General features: G+C 39.6%; 2 protein-coding genes across 6 annotated transcripts in view; both read left to right on the top strand.

Moving 5' to 3' along the window:
- slc23a2 (solute carrier family 23 member 2) overlaps positions 1-8,637 on the top strand; it is a 35,383-nt gene extending 26,746 nt beyond the window's left edge. For all 4 annotated transcript variants that reach the window (XM_019264501.2, XM_019264502.2, XM_019264503.2 and 1 more), the window contains 6 exons: positions 650-806; positions 1,615-1,762; positions 1,891-1,996; positions 2,572-2,839; positions 3,136-3,231; positions 3,705-8,637. In XM_019264501.2, coding sequence (XP_019120046.2) covers positions 650-806; positions 1,615-1,762; positions 1,891-1,996; positions 2,572-2,839; positions 3,136-3,231; positions 3,705-3,982 — 1,053 coding nt within the window. In that variant the 3' untranslated portion in view covers positions 3,983-8,637. The remainder of the gene's footprint in view (positions 1-649; positions 807-1,614; positions 1,763-1,890; positions 1,997-2,571; positions 2,840-3,135; positions 3,232-3,704) is intronic.
- A 1,226-nt stretch (positions 8,638-9,863) lies between these two features.
- Positions 9,864-24,824, top strand: rassf2b (Ras association domain family member 2b). 2 transcript variants are annotated; one of them, XM_010734231.3, is made up of 11 exons: positions 9,864-10,093; positions 13,903-13,946; positions 15,545-15,618; positions 18,929-19,004; positions 19,218-19,369; positions 20,222-20,334; positions 21,782-21,924; positions 22,114-22,267; positions 22,370-22,491; positions 22,688-22,785; positions 22,966-24,824. In XM_010734231.3, exons 3-11 carry the CDS (start codon positions 15,566-15,568, stop codon positions 23,033-23,035), a joined length of 981 nt encoding a protein of 326 aa, XP_010732533.1. In that variant the 5' UTR covers positions 9,864-10,093; positions 13,903-13,946; positions 15,545-15,565; the 3' UTR covers positions 23,036-24,824. The 2 variants fall into 2 exon arrangements, with proteins under 2 accessions (XP_010732533.1, XP_019120066.1); XM_019264521.2 differs by lacking the exon at positions 9,864-10,093 and having other exon boundaries at positions 13,724-13,946.

The following is a 24,824-nucleotide window of genomic DNA, read 5'->3' on the forward strand; positions in this document are numbered from 1 at the left end:
TAAAAACTCTTAAATTCACATCCATGTTTCAGTCGGATTTATGTCTCCTCAAAAGGCTTCTCGTTGCTGTTTTTCTTTAATAGTAATTTTTTAACTGTAAATGTTAAAGAGGACTTGATTTTGTAGCAGCAAACATGCCAGAGCGTAAGCAGCTGACAACATGTTGTAACACGTTTTGAACCAGTTCTTTACTTCACTTTTTTTCTCTTGAAGTTAAACGTGTTTAGAAGGGGTTTATGAATATGAATATAATACGTGATCTAGAGCTATAGAGCACCTCTTTAACCTGCATTGTCAAACCAAGAGGTGAAATATGAGGGAGAAATGTAGAAGTTCAACCTAAATTATGCTGTTTTAAAAATGTAAACAAAGCTTTTACCAACTTGTTTTGGTCCAAGCTCACAAACCTCTACTATGATCTAGCTCTGTAAGCTTCTACAACCCACAGGCTAATACATGACTGTGGCTTTATATGATTTATTGGATAGATTTATGTAAATGCAACTGAATTCAAGATGAATCATCAAAAAAAAGAGAGGGAAGTGGATAGAGATTTAACTTTTTTTTTTAATAACTAGAGATAACTTGTGACACAAGGATTTTCATTGAAGGATTTCATTTTGTCTGTTTTCTTTTCTGTTGCACTCAGATCATCATGGCCATCCTGGTGTCGTGGCTGCTGTGTTTCATCTTCACTGTAACTGACGTTTTCCCACCGGAGGTAAACAAATATGGCTTCTATGCCCGCACAGACGCACGTCAAGGAATCCTTGCTGCTGCACCGTGGTTTAAGATCCCCTATCCCTGTAAGTATGTTTATGAAGAGGAGGAGGAAAGAAAAGATTGTTGAGGTGTATGCTTGGTCTCCATAAACCGTGATTGACCCATCTTCAGGTAGTCATGTGTGTGGTTGCACTAATCAGTCTCACACATCATGTTAGAAGAGAGTTTTGCTGCTGTTTGTCCCAGTCTATGATATTTTCCTCACATTTCAACCGTGAGGCATAATAATCTTAGTGACGTGACAGTTTAAGATTAAATTAGATCCAATGTTGGTATAATTCCACACAGTAAATACCAGAACTGTAAAACCACATCTAACCAGACAGGATGAACAACACACAGATTATGTTGCGATAGTAGGAAGGTAACACAACTGAAAAAGCAAATGAGTGTTCCATTAAACACATGTAACACAAACCTGACAAAGGAAAACATCTGTAAACAGGAACTTTAATCTGCATTCATCCCGCATCTTATGAAAAACTTATCTAAGGTTGTGATACGTATAGAACAAAAAGTACATTTAATTTTCAACCTCATACAGGAGATAATTTCTATCTTCCCTGGTAATAGCATGTATAAATGTAGTAAAATGTATGCATAGTTAGGAGAGAGGCAGATAATATTTGTATAAATCATGTTTAAAAAAAGAACAAATGTAAAGATTAAGATTTAAAATTGATATAAAACTCTGGTAACCTTCTAATTATGCACCACAGCTAAACTCCTGCCAGAGGCAATGAGTCAGAAAGAATAGTTCTTATATATTTTTCATTTCTCATTAGTATTCTTATAGCTTATCTCATATTTTTTGTGTTTTTACATCTGCAGTCCAGTGGGGCCTTCCTACTGTAACCGCTGCTGGTGTGATCGGCATGATGAGTGCGGTGGTGGCCAGCATCATCGAATCCATTGGAGATTACTACGCCTGTGCACGTCTCTCTTGTGCTCCTCCACCTCCCATCCATGCCATCAATAGGTAACTTCAGTTTATCTCATATCTGTTTTTCATTCTCTCTAATGTTTGTCTGTTTGTTTATGACACGCTGCAAAAGCAATTTACTGTCTGGAAGATGTTTTAATTAAGTTGTTTTCTGCTGTCTGCAGGGGAATATTTGTCGAGGGTATTTCCTGTGTACTCGACGGTCTTTTCGGGACAGGAAATGGCTCTACCTCTTCCAGTCCAAATATAGGCGTCCTAGGAATCACAAAGGTAACACAAACCTGCACTCATCTAGTCTATCTAGCGTATTTTGTTTTTCTAGATTGCTATGTGGTGTAATATTGTCTGTGTCACTTCACTGATAGCAGTGAATATGATGACTATGACTATACCCCTATAACAGCAGGGGGAAGGCTGAGGTGGGAGCATGATTTTTAGTATTCCCTCACTGCATTAACAGACCCCTTCGCCTCATTATAAAACTGTGTCCTTGCAGTCCTATCACTTATGTGATTTGTTCTGTCTCATACAGCTCCCATTTTTTAAGCTATATATTGCTGATTTCAACCTAATTGGGGTACATTTAATTGCAGCTCCCAAGAGTATTTGTAATAAATAGATTTTGACTCTCCCCTCAAAGCCTTTGGGAATTGAACCAAAGAAGACCAGCTTTGGGGTCTCTGGGAATATCTTACTGGAACACTCCCCTAAGGGCGCCTATATAACTATATAACTTCCAGTAATTACTTAACTTCACACATGAGCAGAAATGTGTGATTTCCATTTTGTGGTCCACATTTCCTCCAGCACTGACTGCTGCTTCTCATATCTGATTGATCTTTCAGGTTGGCAGCAGACGTGTGATCCAATATGGAGCTGCCATGATGCTGTTGCTGGGGCTCGTGGGTAAATTCAGTGCCCTGTTTGCATCTCTGCCCGACCCTGTCCTGGGAGCTCTGTTCTGCACCCTGTTTGGAATGATCACAGCAGTGGGACTGTCCAACCTGCAGTTTGTCGACCTCAACTCCTCCAGGAACCTCTTTGTTCTGGGTTTCTCCATCTTCTTTGGTCTGATGCTGCCAAGCTACCTCAAACAAAACCCGCTGGTCACTGGTGAGTGGAGGGGAAAGATCTCTACAAACTAGGGCCTGGCTATGTCACTAATAAAATACATTAAGATTAATCATCACATTTAGCTATATAACAATTAAAGGGAGGTGGCTTTTTAAATTGAATCTATAAACAGGATAAATGAGCGACGTGTAACTTTCATTAACATTTAACATTTTATGTATTTATAACCAAAGTAAAATAAGGTTAGTGTGTTAATGTTTTGATCATTTTCATCCCCAGTACAAACCTATCAAGACGTATTTTAGTCCGTTACTAAGCCTCTTTTTCTTTCACAGGCATAGTTGAGGTTGACCAGGTGTTGAACGTGCTCCTCACCACTGCCATGTTCGTTGGAGGCTCTGTGGCCTTCATTTTGGACAACACTATACCCGGTAAGGTGTCGCTCAAAAAAAGTGTGCTATAAACTTTATGACTGGATGGTACTAAGGATGATCTGATTGTAGTTAAAACATTTTCAAAGATTAAAAACATAATAACGTGGCTGTGACTGCCAAGCAGGTACAGGTATACGTAAGGTAGAAAATGCTGGGGGCAGCTGTATATCCGAATCGGTTTAGAAATTTCTCAAGACCCGTCTGGGAGAGCTCGAAGACATGGAGAAGGACCTCGGGCCTTAAACTGTTGCACCCAGATAAGCAACAGAGGACAGAAGAGATCAATATTACTTTTAGGATGGATGTTTCCTTTAAGAATCCATGACTGATCTATTTTTTTTCTCTTCAAACAGATCTTAAAATTGTAGCAACAATTGAAAGCTCATTAGTTCATGTTTATCATGTTTACTGTACTGCCTGCTTGTCAGTTTGGGGTTTTAATTGTGGATCTTTTCTTTTCGTTTGCTCAGGTTCTCCTGAAGAACGAGGCATTAGGAAGCTGAAACGTGGCGCTGGTCTCAGCGCAGCAGAACTGGAAGGGATGAGATCTTATGATTTGCCGTTCGGAATGGACTTCATCCGCAGACACTCCATCTTCAAATACATCCCCATCAGCCCCACCTTTACGGGCTACCAGTTCGGGAGGCTACAAGAAACCTGCAGGAGCAGGATGGGACATGGGGATGTGGTGAAGGGAGGAGGAATTGGAGGGGAGGGAGGCGCTACACTGGGGGAGAGTCGGGTATAGCCAATGGGCTGGTGCTGAAAAATCTTAATCTTGAGGAGCAAGGGATGGTACACTGAGATAAAAAGATGGGAGAGTGGAGGACAGAAGCGGTGCTGGATTTGGGATCGTGTGGAAGAAAATGTGCCCCCCCCACGTTAGTGTGTGTTTTCTTTAGCTTGTGTCGGCCTTTTCCCATTTCCCCACTATGCTATTATTAGCATGCTATAGCAAGTCACAGCATGCTATAAACGAAGTCACCATGCAGAGGTTAGTTGGTGTGTGTGCATGTGTGTACAGTATGAAGCGAGAAATAACCGGTTTGTGCATTAATTTACTTACTTGCACTTTAATCCATGGAGAGACAGACGGACATCAAACAATCAGAACTTGGTGTTTGATGCCTCACTGCCTTTTAATCAGTGCTAAACTTTACTCCATTTTATAAAAAGTAGTCTACTAAAAGCAGAGTAGAGTGATTATGTCAATTGAGGATTATGCAAAATTTTCTGCTCTGAATAATTTTCCTCTAGACTACTTATGCAACCACATAAAAGTGACACACACACACGCGCATGTTCACACACCAATAGCCTCATAAAAACTAGCACGAGCGCTACAATGCACATCAGGGTTGCGTAGATTGATGGAAGTGGTTTGTCAGGTGCCCTTAGCCATGCAAAGTGATTGTGAAATTTATTTTTGCACTATCTGCCTCCTGAGTTCAAAACCAGAATGTCACTTCACAGGCCACACCCCGTATTTCTTCATTAAAAGTCCTCAGAGTTCCTCTCAGCAGCACATCACATCCCCTCATTTCGTGCTGTAATACCCTCACATCCGCCCCTTTTCTTTTTATATGTAGTAGAGTGCTGATATTCACAAGATCTCCAGTGTAGCATACCAGTTTACATCTATTAACAGTGTCAGCGTCATGCAGTAGTTACTAACAAGACCAAAACTCTACTTTTCCTGAACATACACTTGTCTCATTTGACTGTCGAATGGGAACAAAGATATTTATTTATTTTTATTTGATAACCTCTAACTTCCTCTGACACATATAGGCACTCACACAAGACAACAAACCTCTACTGCCGTTACATCAGCAGTGCATTTACTACATTACTGGCACACAGAAACACAGACATATGACCTTTTCAGTGAGACTTTAAAACCTTGTGTGCGTAAACACAAGGCTTAAAAAAAGACAGAAGTAGAACTAAATGTTCTTAATCCTGCGCCTGGATCTTCTCTCACAGTTTTATGTTTTTTTTATGTCACTTGCGCTCTGCTTTTAGCGGTAATCTGTGTTAATGTAGGATTTACAAGGGCTGCACCATAAAATAAGACCGCCCTCCCAATATTCATACCCTCGTGGTTAGCCCTTACATAATTGTACTAAGAAGAAATGGTTAGTTTTGTTTCGATGGGGGACTCACAGATGGATGTGTTTGTTTATTTTTTTGCAACAGCCAATCAATACAGTTGCTAATATCATTTATCATTATTTTATGGCGGTGATGACTTTCCCATACATTCCTCCTCCACCTCCCATCCTCACCCGTACACCTCCCACTCTCACCTCACTTCAGTTACTTTACTGCTGATGTTTTTATTGTTTATGTCTGTTGTTGTTCAGGCTAGAAGCACATTTGGCCGAGTAACAGAACTTTTCAGAGTCACCTGTACCTTTTTATTAACCCAGGTGTAACTCTGAAGAGCAAGTCACTAATCTGACCACACTGTGTGCCTCTGGTCTTTATTTGAAAAACAGCAGTTTAAAAATACTGTAGGAGAATTTGCAACTATATGATCTTTGTAAATGTAGAAATTAAAAACAGCACAATGAAAAATTAGCTTAAAAAAAACTACTAACTAAGATTTTACTAAACCAAAATGCTAAAAGCTCTTTATTTTTATTTCTTCTTTTTGTTCTCTTACCATATACCAAAACTTTTCTCAAAGCATTGGCAGTTGTCCTCATTAAGAAACTTTAAGAAACAAAATTAGTCTGAAATTTCATCCCAAATTTTTTATCTCTTTTGTTAAAGCTATTTATTTATTTATGTGAAGAAAGTTGGTGTTTAATGAATAGCAGGTTTATGTGTCTCTTGCACAATGTTGAAAGTATATTTATTAGTTTACTTGTTCATGCCCTGTAAAGATCAGTGTGACGATGACTGACTGCTACAACTCCACTCTCAGCCTCGGCTACAGTCGGTGCTTTTAGAAACTCACCTGCAGACAGCAGCTTTTTTTCCTCAGAAGATAGTGTCTAATGTAAGATGTAAGCTGCTTCGAATCCATTCCATTTATATCATGTTGTTTTTAAAAACAAGAGAGAAAAAACACTTTTAAATGTTAAACTGAATAGTTTAGTCAGATTTATGAGTGAGGGCCTTTTTACTACAAGTACTGTTTGCACATGTAATGGTGCCAAGATCATCAGGGTCAGAGTGAGTAATACTCACTAACCTGAAACCCTAAAATGTCACTGGAGTGCTTATCCAGATTTATATGAACATCTTTTGTTTGATGACCTGAAGACTTTGAAGCGCTTTGTGGATGAATATTTTTGGACCTTTAATCTATGATAACATGACTAGCTATAGAGCCGTTTATGACCTCAGCACCCAGTATGTTACTCTTGTGTTTAAGTCACAGCTTTCCCAGTGCAAAAAGCCTGCTTTCCTTACCAGTTATGCAGCAGTGGGTTGCATCTTCAAAGTTATTTTTATGACCTTGCAGATGTCTACTTCTGCCCAGAATGATAAAATGTTTTTCCAGAACAAAACCATGCTCCCCTATGCTTTTCTTCCTTGCTGAATGTACTTTCAGCTGGCCTCTAGTACTATACTGACAGAGGACAGTGCTGCAACAAAATCTGTGACCCGAATAGGAATTTCACTTGGCTATAATGCCACTGTTTGTTTTATTCATCATACTCTATATTACATACTTTATTCAGATGTTAACAAATACTGGGGGGCTTACTCAGTATTTGTATGTGGTCACAAATTTTGGTTCTTTTTTATTTACTTGACTCTCTCACAGATCAAACACCTATCAAATCGCAGTCATCGATTAAATAAGATAATAACTGAAATTGCTAATCGGGTCTCCGAATTTGGTGTATCACTGACAGAGTCTGTGGAACTGGTCTCTCACCAAATATTTTATCATTCTGGTTAGACTGTAGATATATATGTGACTAACTCATAGAGAAACATAAGGAGGGCTTAAGTCATAAAAGAAGCTAGCTAGTGACCGCTGATGTGTGCTGAATCTGTAAATCTAAATGTTGGCTGTGCTCAGGACTAACAGATGGAGTAAGAGCTGAAGATAAGAAGCAGTGTTCAGGTGTGGCTGGTAAAATGAACAGTGTGTTATCTGCACGCCAGCTGATGTTTTTGACCTTGCTCCAGGAGCAGGTGACGATCACGTAGAGGTCAGAGAGCAGGCAGTGCCTCCTGCATCCTCTCTCTTAGACAGAGATTAAATGGAGGCTGGTTTTATCAGTTTTTGACACCTCTTGTAGTGAATTTGTCTGTACGTGGCAGCACACATATAGATCACATGCACAAAGCGTGATCCTGTTTTCTGTGTCATATCATGTTCATGCAACCAGCACTTACTCCTCCCATCACATCCTCTCTCCACACACTCTCTGGTTTACCCCCCTCCCTGCGGTGAAAATATATTGGTGTCCTCATGGTTAGTGTACCTGGTTTTCTCCCTGGGAATTCTTACTGTTGATGTTTCTGGATGCAGAAGAAGAAACCGGCTGGCCACCTTATTAAGAGCATGGGTCATTGACCAGCTGAGTGAACCTGCCTTATCATTTAAAGGCAAGATGAACATTGGTTGTCTTTTCTAAAGGCACCTTCTTCTTGTTTTTAACTTTTTACCTTCCAGTTGTTGTCATACTTTATTTCTTATTTTAGGAACTTATACACATCCATGTGTTTCTCAGATCGCTGTTCTAGAAAAAACACCTTGGATTACACAAACCCAGACTCTTTGATGGTCAGTTTAACCAACAGATTGTTCTTAAGAAGGTGGCCATGAGGTGTGTAACACAAAGACATCAATCCCTTTCAGTTATTTTGAAGGGGGTGCTACCTGAAGAATATACTATTTGTGTATTAAGTGTTTTATCTTTTTCAATGGTTTTGTTTTTTTTATACATTGTTTTCATGTTTTTGCAAGCGAATATTTGTAAAAAACAAATCATGCCATTTAATCTTAAATCATGCTGGAAAGCGCACCATTTTGTTGTACTTTTTATTTTAAAAAGTAAATACAGTTTGATCCTATTTTAAATCTGTGGTTTGGTGGAATCATTTTGTTTGTTTGTTTGTTTGTTTCGTTAGGACATTTTCATGTTGTATTTTTTTACTCTAACATTGCTTTCTGTCCATGTTAACACATTACCAGTATAAATGAAAGAACAACCAGAGAAATTTTAAATAGATGTAAAAACAAACAAAAAAATGTATATTTAATGGAGTAAAGTTTGCTAAACCTGAAAGAGACATTGTGTAAACTAATTGTAGCAACAAAATGTTTTATTCTTTGTTTCTAAAACTATTTAATAAGATGTTACAGAATGAATGCAGTCTTTTGTCTTTATTGGTCACCAATCCTGATTGTGACAATAAAACTGAGATTATGTAGCCGCTCAGATTATGCCACCATTTGATTGAAAACAAACTAATGATGTGCTGTACAGAAAGCTCTGAACACCACTGACAATCGGTTTCTTCTGTCATGACTATCACTGTTTGTCCCCTTTATTTCTAGCAGTTACATTAAAATTGAGAACAGCTATGATAATACAGTATGCCTGTGTAGCCGTGGTAAATTTCACCATTTTCACTTTCACTAGTAATATATTTGAAATTTCTAATCAGGTCACAGTGTGACACAGTGAAAGGAAAACCCACTCCACTATTTACTATTTTTTTTATTTATATGTTTTTCAGTGTAGCTATCACATTTATAAAGTTATAGAGTAAAATGAAAAGATTATGTGGGCAGCCTTATCACTCATGCTGAATTACAAACCAGACAAAGCTCCTCGTGGACACAATGCACAGAGAGTGAATGGGAAGAGTTATTAGGGGCCCTGCAGTTCATTTTTACCAGCTGTCCATGCAGCTGCACAGTAAATCACTATAAAGAGTTTTTAGTAAAGATTTGAATTTGGGCTGTAATGCTACATGATTTATGCTGGGTATGAAATGTCAGCATCAGTCATAAAAAGTATTAAATATTAGACCTGCAAATAACAATTTAACTGACTAAACGTTAAAAAAAAAAAGGTCCAAAGCCCAAATTGATGTTCTCAAATTGCTTGTTTTATTCAACCAACTGTCAAAAATCAAAATAAAATTTAAATAAACTTAAATTTACTTTTACAAGTAGCAAATCCTTATATTTTATAAGTTGGAAGCAACAAATAGTTGCTATTTCTGCTTTCTCATTGCCCAAAGTAAAAGAAATGATTAAATGTTAGCAAACGTGACAAATATAAAAACAAAATGATTGAAGATTGAATTTTTCTTTTTTCTTTTTTTTTGGGGAAAAAGTAAAAATAAATAAATTAGTAGTATGACATTACAATAAAATAATTATGACACCAAAGATGCTGCAAAGGCCTTTATGAGTTGAGTTATTGAGTTTTACATGGGACCGGTTGTACTTTTATTTTTCATGTACCACCCCAGGTATATCTGGGTTGAATAAATTAAAATAGTAATGACTTTGCCTTGTCCGGACTGCTGCTGTGCGCATGCTCGGCTCCTCTATTGTTTTCGTGTTTTCATTCATCTCCGCACGCAGCGTGAACAAAGGGGCGTCGGGCTCGCTCTCTGATTGGCTCCCTGACGCTCCGCTCTGCCGCGAGCTCCTCCGCCACAACAGATGGATCTCTCGCGCTCTCCTCCTCCTCCTCCCTCCGCCACCACCAGCTCCGGGATGCACGCGCCCCAGTGATTGTTTCCCACGGCAGGAGAGAGCACGAGCGAGTTGACGGAGGAGTTTACCGTTAACGGACAGTTGAGGAGAAGACGGAGGAGGAGGAGGAGGAGGCGGAGGAGAAGCACCGGAGAGCCTGCGTCCTCGGGTTTGGTGAGCTGAAATATGATCTCCAAAAGTCGGCAGCAATCAGACAGAAGCGTCGGTGTAGCTAAGTGGGCTGGTGGTGATGATGTCTGTGGGCTGATGTGGCGATATGGACTGGGTGTAGTTTGGCGTGATTGTTTGCACGGAAAGACTTTTGACAACATGAAACACAAAACGGCAACATTCATTTCATTTAATAAAACGCAGGCGACACATGCAGATGAATATTCTCGATTATCAGCCGTATGTGGCGTGTTAAATTAACATGCAGTGATACTAGGCATGCTCCACGCCACTTCATGTGATGATCCAGCCTAAATCCCGAGCAGAAAATGATATAAATAAGACATCTAATCAAATTTGGTCTCTTTCAGGGAGTGTGCATAGCTGTGTTTTAGTGAAACAGGTTACATAACAAGCAATAGATAGTTAAGATTCCTCTCAGCACACATAAGGCTGGCTGGCTAGACAGAGGCAGTGCTTTAGTCCAGAGAGCCTCTGCCAAAAAAAAGTGAATACCTCATGTTTTGGCTTATAATGTGCACTCAGTTTGCAGTTAGCTAAAAGAAATGGAGTTTAATACTATCTACTATCTACAGTCACCTCACACTTCTCCCTACTTTGTACATATCAACACTGCCAACTTGCTGTATATACCTCTCTACAATATATTTTTTTTTATCGTATTTACTATTGCTTTTTTGATATTTTATTATGTATAGTTTGCTTTATAGTATATTTTTATTTTTTGTTGTCACTTGTCACTTTGTGTAATGCTGCTGCTGCACTATAATTTCCCAGCTTGGGATAAATAAAGTATATCTATCTATCTATCTATCTATACAACAGCCCGACGTCCACGAAGCCACGCTGTAGTGGACAAAGCCTCCATAATGATCATAAAGTTAAATCAGGATGCCTAAATCATAATAGGTAGAGTTCATTTACTATGAAACTGTATTTATTTGAGCTAGGTGGAGCTGAATAAAATATCCAGTCAACTATTGCTGCAACTAACTTACTGTAACTCACAACGTCTGATCACAAGTTGCCCATCACAAATTCACAAAGCCATCTCTCGTTTTGTTCGTGATAGAAGACTGAGAAAATCAGAAAGCATTATCAGCATACATTTCTTGTGTCATCATTTCAGCACCGGGCCAAGAAGAGGTTCAGCTTCATTTGTCTGCGAGCCATGTGTAGATTCAACTCGAGCCTTGCAACATTTCTTGACAACCCCAGTATGCCTAACAAGGAGCAGCAGAGACAAACACACACATACACTATTTTTGGCTCAGTGTTGTGGGCTAGTTGCTGGAGCTCAGATGTTTTTTTGTGTTGCTATGACAATGGTGACAATAGTGAGGCCGAGCATTATTAATGTGGAGGCTGAAGGCAGGGGTTGGTTCTTGGTGGTTGTGGTGGTGAGTTTGAAAAGCGGACAGGAGGAGATTTGGACCTATTCATCATCCATTTCAACCAAAGACTCTGACGGGGGAGGTTCAGAGGCGAAGAGGGCATAAAACAAGCGTGCATGTGTGTCAATGAAAGAGAGGGAGGGAGCGAAGGGGGGGAGGAAAGTCAGGAAGTCGTGGTCATGAGTTTTAATAGCGTAGTGGATAGTCTTTCACAAGGGGACACGAGGGAGAAGCTGAATGGGAAAAACAGACAGACAGACAGACAGACAGACAGACAGACAGCAGAGAGGAAAGAATTTCCTAATCAGAAAATTTTACATTTAATAAACTGAGTTACTGTTGAAGATACAGATGACCGAGGCTGCGGATTGGCTGACATTATAACGAGGCTGAGGGGAATTCACAGTCAATACAGTCCACTTTTAGACTGCTGTCCAGCACAGAGAAGAGCTCCCTGATCTGAATCTGGACTGGGTCAGCTGTAGGTCAGTCTGGCTGCTGCTTTCTGTCACCTAAGATCATTTTTAACTTTATTTATCCCAAGGCAGGATCTGCAGCAAATGTGGGAGTGCAAATATAAAGAGATAATGTCCACAGATGCTCATCTAGTTATAACAGACAACAGTCAGTTTTAATCCTGAGAAACAAACACTGAACATGGCGTAGCTACAAAAGGCCATGGTTAGAAGTTCATGTGTTGGTGCTGCTTTATGAAAGCTGTGTCCAGTTTTTCATGTTTTCATTAATCAATGGGATTACATGGTCAGCTATTGTAGAGCTGGTTGTGCTTTAAGACAATATTTTCAATCCAAACTATGTTTGAAAGATGTTCTCTGAGAAAAAACAGTAAACGATGTGTCTACGACGGCCTAATAAGTAGAATATTTCATTGTTATAACTTAAATTTTTGACTCGACAGGGCCTAAGATGTCATCGAGGACAACAAGGTCAGGGTTTTTTCTGAGAAGTTGGTGATTTTAACTCACGTACAGTATTTTCAGACATTACTTTTAGACTTGATTCATTTGAGTCAAGCAAACAAAACAAACAAAACGATTCGGTGTGTCTCCACCAGACAACAAGTGTATTTAGAAAATATTTAGAATATCAAAGAATTAACTGAATAAATAATGTAAATTATCTTTGGGAAAGAGGGGGTTGCAATGCATGGATTTTGACCTCATGACCTCAGTATTTGTAAAATTCCAGTTACGTTCCTGGAAGAGTGTATTGAACCTCAATACTTTTTAGGTATCATATCACAGTATGATACCTATCAAATGTCTGGACATATGCATAGTCTTGTTCGCTTCATCAGATTTTTAACTGAGGAAAGGTTCTTGTACAGCTGCTTGTGTTTGAAGAAGTTTTTGCTGATGAAATATGCTAATACTTTTTCATACATGCTTACAGAGTGTTGGTGTTATATTGGTCCTGACTTACTGTAACATAGCATTTTTAGCGAGGGAAGCTTGTCTCAAAATTGCAAGAAAAAACAAATCCTACATCTAGTCTTGTATCACAACAACATCAATATGACCCTGAAGCATCTCTCAGATCTATCCTCCAACATCTTGAGTGGATGATACTTCTAAAGTTTAAATGACCGAGTTGATCTGGAGGTAACATCAGGGAGGGATCAGTTTTGTTATCAGATGACAATTTAGTGAGTTAAAGTTCACGGTGGTGTCGTGACTTGCCAGACAATTACAACATTGTCTTGCTTTGACAGCCGTCCACATGTCTGTTTCAGACCACTGCCATCGCCTGCTAATGAGTCTAGGAGCACAACTGCCCTTGACCACGACCGCAGTATTAAAGACTAATGATTTCCATTGTGCAGGTGAATGGTTAGCTTTGGAGCGCTTGACATGGCTAATATAGGTGATGAAATATTAATAGACCTTGTCAGGGGGCCGGGCTGATTGGTGCTTAATATTTAATTCATCTACAATAACTGAACACGTTTTTTTCAGAGATTGACAGCCTCAGGTTATCTATCCACAGTGTGTGTTTAAAGCTGCTACATTACTCCGCCTGTCCAACGCATAAACAGAGAAGGCAGTTAATGCGTTGGTCTTATCAGTGTTTCTACTCGTGCTCTGTGTTTGGCTGTGCATGATAATTCATCTGTGCCACTTTGATTGAGGAAGTTTTGGGCTGTGTTAAGGCTACTGTCAGTTTCCTGTGTGACTGACTGAGCAAAGGAGGAAGTGCTTTAACGGAAGAGGAGCACTTCCTTTAAACACCCCCACGCTTACCCCTCTGTTCGCTGTCAAACTCGCAAGAAAGGACCCTGAAGAAACTGATACCTGAGTGACAAAACTGCTGATACCCGAGGATAAATCCAGAATCCACTCACCTTACCTTTCTATCTCTGTCTCTTCACATCTGCAGCTCCCTCTTTCTGGTGACTCAACAACAGCATAGTCTTCACTACGGTAAGATCACTTGTGGACTGACATTTCTACCATAATTATACAAACGTTCAGAATATTGTTTGTTTTGTTTGTTAATATGTTATAAAGGCACTGACTGCGTTATGAGAGATGACCAGAGTGTACAGCCATGGAAGTGGCTTTGTGAGGCTGTTCTTAGACACAGTGGTGCTCTGTTGTAACTGCTGGCGTCAGCTTGTGAACAACAGTAATGCTACAGTGCTGATGTTTAGCAGGTAATATTTACCAGGCACCATTTTAGTTTATCCTCCTAGCTTGGTAACATTTGCTAAAAAGACTAAAAAGTACCACTGAGGTGGATGGATGTAATTACTTTTGCAAGACAAATTGAAAACTATTCTGAACTGATCACGGTGCTAGAGGAAAAATCATGAATGTTTGAACAATATCTTGTTTCAGTCTATCCAGCAGTTGTTGAAATATTTCATTGGATAAATGAATTTTTTGTGGAAAAGTTAGAAGAAGTTATTATTATTATCAGGACACATCGGTGCACACATTTCATAGCAATCCATCCAATAGATGTTGAGATATTTCACTAAAAACATGGTGGCATGAGATAAAACGTCAGTAGGATTTACCCTCTGGGGACCATGAATGTATGTTGTTTTAGATATTTCGGTCTGGATTGTTGCAGTAGTGGACAGACAGACATGCTGACATAGAGCTAGTGCGGATAAAAATCTAAAATACAAAGTCTACATTTAAAAATGGTGCACAAAAATGTTAAGCTAACACTTTGGTGTTGTCCTTTTAAAATAGCCTTTGTTTGTGCGTGACCGCATTAAATACAGAGAAAGAGAAAAGACCAGATTAGTTTCAGTCATCCAGGGAATAAAATGCCTGCATTCATATTTCTAGAGTTTCAGATGAATCCCCTTGGATTTCCTCTTGCTTTCATTGTAGGGACAGAGAGGCTGCCTCTATCGTACAGATACAAATATAATAGATGAATGCATGTAATGTGTGCTGCCAGTAGCTCGCTCAGAGATAAATGTTTAAGCAGCTGAAATGATTTGGCTCTGCGGGTGGCCCATGTGTCCTGCACCTGTTCATCTCCTCCCTGAAGCTTCTGTCCTGCCTCCTCCTGCTGATACACAAAGGCGAACATACACACTGATTCAGCAAAGAGGGAAGCAAGAACTCGACGAGGCGATGGCTGAGTGCCATTTGAAACAGCTGCAAGTGTGCGTACGTTTGTGTGTGTTTATGTGTCAGAGGGAGGAACGAGGACGAAGACATGAGGAGAGATTTAAAGGGGTCACAGGAAAGAAAAAGTGTGCAGAGCAGTTGTCTCACTCCATCACTCACCAATGCTTTGATTGTGTGGTGGCGGTTGTTTAACAGTTAACTGTGAGTCGATGTGTCTCTTGAAGGAAATACTTTGACAGGAAAGTAGATATGATCTGCAGTTATTGTTTACTGTGTGGAGCGCTGCCACCTCCTCCTCCTCTTCCTGTAATCCTCTCCAGGCTGCCCTCTTCATGTCTGTTCGACCCGCTGCCTGTCATGAGGAGTCATGAGACTGAATCAGATGGATAAAAAAATTTAACTCTCTGTGTTGCTTCTTTGTCTCTCAGCTCCTCTCATGCTTACTGAGAATGGATGACACACAGGACGGAGTTCCGATTGGAGAGAACAAGTTCATCAGCAAGTAAGGATTCAATACACTGTTTCTCACATACACATATACAAATGCCTGTATTTGCATGTGAAAGAGTTGTTATGGTATGTTTTTAAACTCATGTCTGACATGTTTTTATGCTTTTTTTAACCTTCAGTATGTCAATGATTTAAAGTAACAACTTGTGAACTAGAGATTTCAAAGCGCCACACTAGTGATTTTACAGATTTTAGCCTGTTTACTTCTACAAGTATAGTAGAACTTAAAGGTCCAGTGTGTAAGATTTAGGAGTACGTACTAGCAGGAAGACAGTATTCATTAGTATGTTTTCATTAGTGTATAATTACCTGAAATTTAGTACTGTACTCCCAGCCTCTCCAGAACGTGGTGGCACGCCTGGTTTTCATTTGAACCAAAAGGGCACGTTACCCCGCTTCTCATCAAGCTCCACTGGCTACCTGTAGCGGCCCGCGTTAAATTCAAAATGCTAATGCTTGCCTACAAAGTAGTCTCCGGTTCTGCTCCCACCTACTTGGATGCCCTTATATAGCCATATGTTACCTCATGTCCATTGTCCTCCACCAATGTATGACGTCTGGCTCTGCCACCCGTTCGCTCCAGGGTTTTCTTGTCTGTTGTCCCACGTCCTACCGGTTCCTACCAGAGCAGGGGCGCCCTTTTCTACCTTTAAAAACCTCCTGACAACCCAGCTCTTCAGAGAGTACCTCCTCTCCTAGCACTACCAAAACTGGACATGTTAAATCTATCCCTCTAGTACTGTCATAGTACTTATTGCGCCACTAAGATGTCCTAGTCACACTCTACCATAATTGTATTCCTTGTAAGTCGCTTTGGATAAAAGTGTCAGTTAAATGACTAAGTGTAAATGTAAAATAAGAATTCTGAAGAAGTCCGCCATGTTGAACCGCCATTTTTCTACAGTAGCCCAGAACAGACAAACCAAACACTGATCTAGATGTGGCCTTTTGCTTTTTATGTGAATTTGCCAACCAGAGTTTTTCCTACATGCTTGGATAAAGAGGGTGAGGTGTGGGAGAGTATTCATTTGGATGCAATCTGCCACTTCACTGCTAGGTGCCACTAGATCCTACACTTTGGACCTTTAAGTGACTTAAGTATAAGTAGTACCACATGGTTTTCAACATCAGAAATTACAGATTTATACTTCACAACCTGTACAGCATGTCCCCACCCACCTTTAGACTTTCTATCCTGAAAAAACCTTAAACAACAGACCAACAGAGGAGGGATCCCTTGTCCAGGATGGACAGACATGCACTAGATGTCGTGTGTACAGAATAAACCAACGCACTAAAATTACAGTATGGAGAATCAAGATGGCAAAATTACAGATAGATTGTAAACATACAGACGGGTGACAAATTAAAGGAAAAACCTGAATAAGTGAGTGGAGGAACATAACGAATGCAAACAAGACTCTGAGCAGGCTCAGTTGATCCTGATTTAAATCAGATCAAGAGGAAAAGATTTGAAAGAGGGCTCATTGTTGGGACAAGGATGACAGAGGCTTCAACAACAAAGAATGCTCACTCTTTCAAGAGTGACTGAAGGGACAGACATCAGCGAATAGGGACGGAAATTGTGCTTGACAGCCCACATTTGATTAGCGTGATCCATTAGTGTGATTTGAGGATAAAACAGAAGAGCAACTCTTCCTCAGGTGACAGAGAATGTCCTTGCAGGACATGATCAGACTGTCAGCAAGAACAGTCCAGACAATCACATAGAGAGGATATTATGGCAGGGCTGCACTGGATAAAGCCATCATTGCAAAGATGAACACACATATGGGAGTTCAGTCGTGCAAAAACTATTGGCATGGTCAACCCAGATGTGGAAACAAGTGAAATGGTCAGATGAGTCATCCTTCACCATATTCTCTGTGAAGTGGGCGTAACGGTAGAGGCCTGAATGTTTGAACTTCAGTTGTTACCAAACAGAGCCACATGATGGACAGAATGAGGACAGGCTACACAAACACACAAGAGGCAAAGCACACAATTCACACAATTAGTAGAAAAGAAACGAAGAAAGAAAGAGAGAGACACAAGGACTACATGCAGATAACAAAGAGAAAGAAGACTAAATCTCCCGGAGGACGGACATCTAAAACATCTGGAACGAGGCATCGACAGCCAGATGACAGAGGACAGAGAAAAATAGAGGATGAGAAGCTGCGAGAGAGAGCACTGAGCTGTGCATGTGGCACATGAACAAACAGAGCGGTTTTCAGAAAGTTTACAATACTCCCAGCCCACGTAGTCTTACAAGACACCGTAAAACTATCAAGATGTCATTGTAAAACAAATAGAGAGCGCATTTCCAAACATTTATACAACGGAAATGTTTTCTTATAAAAGATTTTTGGAACATTTCGCCATAACCAAAATCTCTTTAATAAAAATCTAACTCGACATAGCACCTTTAGATCTTTTTTTTTTTTACCATTTTTTTCACATGGTGACCTCCTTAGGTCACTGTACATGTGAAACACCAAGTGAAATTCAACCTTAACATCACAAAAAGACCTTTTGCGATGTTGCCTTTTTATCTTTAAGACTTGATTTCTTACATTTATTGCTGTCAGTGCTGAATTAAAAAGTCAGCAGCTTTGCTATGAGTTGCATGGTATGTAACATTTAACACTAACACATAAAATACAAGAAATACACTGAGTCAAACGCATGAAAACACACTTAAATGCTGAGTTCAGGTGCTTGTTGTTTGCTGCAATTTATGAGTTGGCTGCCAAAAAAATGGTGCATTCACAAACTAGGTTGTTAAAAAAACAGACCCAGAATGTAAATGCAAATATGAGACAAATGATAGACCTATATTACTGTTTTTTTTACTTTTAGCTGGGTCGTGTCATGGTAACATTGCGGTATGGTAACTCATGGTAACTCACTCACATAAAACACTCACTGTATTGTAGCACTGAAAACTGAGCAGCAATTGTTTGTTGTCATCTAGCTCATGTTCCTGCGGCATTTGAATGCATTTATTTTGGACAGTTTTGACGAAAACATCTGCAAAATAAAGGCAATGCAGTGTTTTAATATAGTTATATAATGTCTGCTCTCCAAATAAATAATTCAGAGTAAGCTATAATTAAAATCTAACTAAATCACTGTGTGGAAGCCCAGTTTGTGATGTTTAAAACACTTTAACATCAAGTGAAGTATACACATAAAGACATGAATTTAGAGGCACAACATGAATTAAAACTTGTGATTTCAGCCACATGCTCCTTTAAACCAGCATTTCCTCCTTACTGATTTAACATCTCTGTCTCCAGGGTAACCATCCTCTCACATCTCAAGACGTACAACCTCTACTATGAAGGACAGAATCTACAGCTCAGACACAGAGAGGTGGGTATTTACAGCTATCTGTTTTATCCTTATACAGAAGCGTCTGTCTGTCTGTCTATCCGTCTTCCTGTCGCCCGTTTTGCTTTTTCCCTCACTCGTTTGCAATCTAATATGCCCTACCCATTATACGATGTATCCCAAAGGAGTAATAACTGTCCATTGTGTGCATTTATATGTGTGTGTGCATTGATAACAGCTCATCTCTCCCAACAGGAGGAGGGGGAGCTGATTGTCGAGGGCTTGCTTAATATCTTCTGGGGCCTGCGGCGACCAATCAGGCTTCAGATGCAGGATGACCACGAGCGGATCCGACCACCCCCCTCCTCTACGTCCTGGCACTCGGGTTGCAATTTGGACAGTCAAGGGTAAGAGGTCCAGACAGATCGAGTTACACCTTGCTGACCGGAAATGGTGATACACAGTAGGTCAGCGTGGGCAGATATAGATTATGTCTACTTTGTCTGATTAATTGTCATCACTTTTTGGATGGTGGCATTACTTGATATTATGGATTTAATTTCATTCAACAAATATAGACTTGATTTTCACAGTTTCCAAATTTTCTGATGAAATACCAGTTGGCAGTGGTCCATAGACAAAAGTGAACCTTTTAACCCACACCTCTGGCTTTTTGCCCCAAGCTACCACAGATCAATGTGTGCCAGTAGGCTTGAAGCCCCGTGTTCAGCTCTGTAATCCCATGAGCAGCCATTCTTGTTCCAGGGATAATAGAGATCACGGGCATGCAGCTGGGTGTTTCCGGGACAAAAGGACTTAGAGGCAAACAAATTGTCTTTACAATCACAGCTGTAAAGTGGCTTTTTATTGGATCGAATGCCAGTTGCAAGTTTTAAAAGCAACATACAGACAACTTCTCAAACAGAGAGGCCGATAATCCATCCTGATATATCTGCTAAATCAGTCCGAGATTACTTTAAAAATCAAAGGAAATGGTCTTACAAGACGTGACAGGGTATCTCAAACACGGAAAACCACATCAATAAAGAGGAACCATTGTCACAAGTTGAAACTAACCAACAGGGATGTGATGTAAATAGCGTATGTGGTCTACATGTAGATAACAAAGTGCTGCTACATGGCAGGAAATCTAATAATAAGACACACCTCTGTATCAGTGTTTGCAGTCAAAGTTAAAGTCCTTGTTCGGTATCTTTACAGACTCTTCTTCTTCTCTCACTCTTGTTTCCTTTTTGAAGTTCTCCCAACAGCACAGATGGTCAACAGGCGACAGAGCAGAGCCCGCCCACAGTGGAAGTGACGCCACCTGACGACCAACCAGACAACAACGGTGTGATGGAAGAGGCAGAGGGTGAGTGGCTTTACTGACTATGTAAACATGTTAACACACAGTGCATTACTCCCAGTAAACAACATAATACATCAATCCCAAAACTAAACTAAATAAAACTGTTTTGTATTTGTGTCATTTTATCAGTTGCCGAGACATTGCATGAGGTGGTGAAGATCAAATTATCTTAGCTCCAAAAACAAACACTATGTAGCACGTGAACACACACAGGTGCCACGCTTGAAAGCTCTCAGCGCAGCTAACGTAGTGGTGAATAGGAAACCGCCATTTCATCTCTCTCCTTTCAGTTTTACTGGATATCAATCTGCCGATAGAGGCACCAGTATTTTGGTGTGTTGTTATTTGGCTGTTATGTGTTTTCAAAGTACATTTCATTTCATTTGAATCTTAATTCAAACATTTATATGCATGCAATTTACATCAATGTTGTTTTAGATTTATAAGAGACTGGAGGTTCCTGTGCATTAGTAAATACACATTTATAAATGTGTTACTGATGTAAACAGGCATTTGTTAGTTAAACTGTATTCAGACTAAATGAAGTCTGAGCCCATTAGCTAACTTTATGTAACACAATCTTCACTCTTTTATATGGTGACCAGGTGTTAGGTAGATTAGCCGCAGCAGGAAGCCAGATTAGTGTTGATTTTTATCATGGCAGAGATTGTTTTATTCAATTATGATGCATTATTTTCTGACGATCAAGTTCACTGTTAAATGTTTCATGAAATGCCTTTGTTGTTTTATATTTAAGGATTTAGTTTATCTACAGAGGAGGCTTGTAAATGTTTCATTTGAGTATGTGATTATTAATAGCCCTGTAAATCATCATAAAACAGCCTCTGGATCAAAATAAAAGAAAGGGAAATTAATGAAATAAAGTATGAGCATGATCATCGTTGGATACTGAAGACCAAGAGTAATTAAACGACTATACACATTTAGAAAAATCTACTCTCTGATTTTATTTGCTAGAGACATTTCTTCATCAAAGACGTAGTCAAGCTGCCTTTCATTGTGCTTCTGCATTCGTCTCCCATAGGCATCAATAGAACTGGCACCAAAGTCTGGCACCCAGCAGACCATCAGCCTGTTGGCATGATGATGTTTGTAGGGACCAAATCTCTAATTAAGTCTCAGCTGCTTTATAAAAACCTCTCGTCTCCAAAATGGCAAGCTCTCGTGAGAAAGGAATTGAAGCTACTTAGTGTGTGTACAGTTTGTCTTTTCAACCCTTAGACGACGATACTGTGTTATTCCAATTTTAGCTTATATAAAAACATAAAACTTGTCCACATTAGGATTAACAATGATGATGTCAGTGTGATTAAATGTTATGAGATCTATTTCAAGATCTATTTTTGTAAGATTGCAAGCACGAAAATATTTCTGTTCATGTTAAAGAATAATAACTGATAATCTGAAGAAATGATTTGTGTTTGAACAGAGGACAGTGAGAGCTCCGCTCAGCTCCTCAGGACAAAGAGTGATGCCGGGGTGTTAAGACGGGGCCAGCGACGGTCACCCAGCGACCAGAGGAAAATTCGACGCCATCGCTTCTCCATCAATGGACACTTCTACAACCATAAGGTGATACCAGCACCACATGTTTATCAAGGGATCGTTAGAAAGTCTGAAAATCAGAGTTCATTTCAGTTTATTTTTTACTTTAAATTTGTTTTAAACTAGTTTAAATATAAAAAAAAAAAATCAGATCACCCATAAATATGTATACACACATAGGAAACTGATGTACATGTTTTGTTTTTGTTTTTTCAGACAGCCGTGTTTACTCCTGCTTATGGCTCAGTGACTAATGTCCGGATTAACAGCTGCATGAGGACGCCTCAGGTGCTACGAGTTCTTCTCAACAAGTTCAAAATTGAAAACAGCCCAGATGATTTTGCGATCTACCTCGTCCATGCAAGTGGAGGTGAGTTTAAATTATTCCTTTTATCTCTAGTTTGTCGAGAGATGGAATATATATTATGTGTTATTTTTCTTCTGTTAATCGATACCTTTGTGGATGTTTCAGAGCGCGTGAAACTGAAGCGGAGCGACTATCCTCTGGCGCTGAGAATAATGCAGGGTCCGTGTGAGCAGGTCTGCAAGGTTTTCCTCATGGAAGAAGATCTGGGAGAAGAAGTCACATATGATGTAAATCACTATATTTATTGTCGTTTTTTCTTTAAAGGAGTTTCCGATACAGAGCTGTTACTCCTGATAATAAGTGAACATAATAATACCATAATCCTTACCTCTTTATCTCCAGTTATCCTTTTACGTAGCACGCATTAGTCCTTCTTTTTTTGTGCTTTACCATTATATTTATATTTCTGTCCTCTTCCACCAGGTGGCGCAGTATATCAAGTTTGAAATGCCTGTCCTGCAGAGTTTCATCACCAAACTGAAGGAGGAGGAGGACAGAGAGGTGCAGAAACTCAGGAGGAGGTACAAAAATATTAGTATTAGTAGTTATTAATATTAGTATATGAGTATATAATTTACTTCATCTTATGTCACAGTCAAGACATTCATCAGCTGTTATGAGCTTACACAAATTGTACAGTATCCTTGCCGACACAGATCTTTATTCTTTCTCTCTCTGCATGTGTGTGCTTGTACTTGTAGGTATACGTACCTGCGGTGTATAATTGAGAAGCAGATAAGTTGTCTTCCAGACGGGGCGACATGTATGTGATCAGACTGTAAAAACCTCTCCCAGAGCATCATATCCTCCACCCAGCTGTGACCAAGAATCAACAGACAAAAACCTAATGTGTGTGTTTCAGCGATTACCCTGCTCCTCTGCATGGGATCTTTTCAAATCATCCGATCTGTCAACAAACTGTCAAACTTGCTAAATTGTGTGCACGTTAGGTGTGACCAGTAGTCTTGGGAGTCATGACGGCTCTTGTAAAGTGTCTTAATTTTATCTCTTTTTTGTTTTTATTTCTCTATTCCTCATAATCAGCACATACAGTACATACAGAAAGACATTCCTCTAATCCTGAGTCATTTTAACCTTTTTGTAGTGCAGTACTTTGCAAAAATGAGCCTAAAATGAGACAAGCTGATACCCCAAATGAATTTAAAGCACAAACTTTGAATAATATGGTCTTGGTAAAGTGCCTGTTAAAAGGTTTCTCTGAGCACAAAGACACATACGGAAAATTCTGGAGGTTTTCCCTGGAAAGTACGCAACAGAGGTGAAACCACAACAGACCAGTGACCATGCAGTTTCAGTCAATGTGAAATCAACCAGACCACAAAGAAAACGGTGGATCCTCAAAAGATGACAGCATCCAGTCCCATAATGCACTGGATGCTGCCATGTGCGTGCCTTTATGTTACTTGCTGTCTGAGAATTTGCGAACAATTGTAACTGAAGGCATCTAATCGACCCTCTCCATTTCGTCGCAGCTGAGAAGTTCACTGCAGGGATTATTGAGGGACGTGTGAACAGATAATCTGTTTATGTTGTGATCATCAGTCTGTTGGTGAACTGATTGTGACAACTGTCTGTCTGCAGGCATTCAAACTGAATGTCTTTGATGTTTTGGGAAAAACAGAGTGAGATGTTCGATGTTAAGACAAAGACTGTTGGCTAAAAACACCTCCCAGCACTTCTAAAGCTCACTGATCAACACGTTGTTTGGCATCATTTAATCTGGAAAACTGTTTTACAGGGGGGTTATGTGTCAGATCAGTCCTGTCAGTGTGTCACTGTAAAACCCAGAAATTTGTTGTTTAAATAAACATGTTAATCAGTGACTTTTAGCATGCTGGCAGGTGGATTTTGTTACCTTTGGACAGAGCCAGCCCAGCTGTTTTCCACTGTTCCCAGTCTTTGTGCTGAACTGTTAGCTGGTGCTTCATATTTAGCATATAGACATGAAAGTCTAACTTCTAATCAAACAAATATGCCCCCCCCCCCCATAATGTCAGTTATAATTTACCACTTAGGGGTTCTCTGTTGATGTATCACTGCCTTATGTAATACGGCAAGAAGAAGACGTCATGCTGAGATTTTAAAAGCACAGTTAAATTAGACAGATGACTGCTTCGATTCCATGTACAAACTTACGTATTTTTCATTGAACAGTTTATGACACGAGAAACATGAGACTGTGAATTACGACGAGCATTGATGGAAGAGTGTTGTAAATGTATGAATGAGCATTTAAAAGCAGTACAGTTTGCCTCCACGAGTACATTGCTATGCATACATTTGCTCTTGTCCGTGTTCGTTGAATATTTCTAACATCGTTGTTGAAAAGGTCATTACGAGTATGTGTGTGTGATTCTGAGAGCGTGCATGTTGTATTTTTAGTGACTCTTAAGACTTGCCTGCTTTTGTATTGTGTCTTTTACAAAATAATGGAGGAACTTTAGTCTTTAAGATGTTAAGATTTCATGCCACTACTTGGAAAAAGTAGGGTTTTTTTTCTTACAATGATTGTTATTTAATAAAAAATGTTAAAAAGTTA

This window comes from Larimichthys crocea, chromosome III (assembly GCF_000972845.2).
Source record: "Larimichthys crocea isolate SSNF chromosome III, L_crocea_2.0, whole genome shotgun sequence".
Lineage (NCBI taxonomy): Eukaryota > Metazoa > Chordata > Actinopteri > Sciaenidae > Larimichthys > Larimichthys crocea.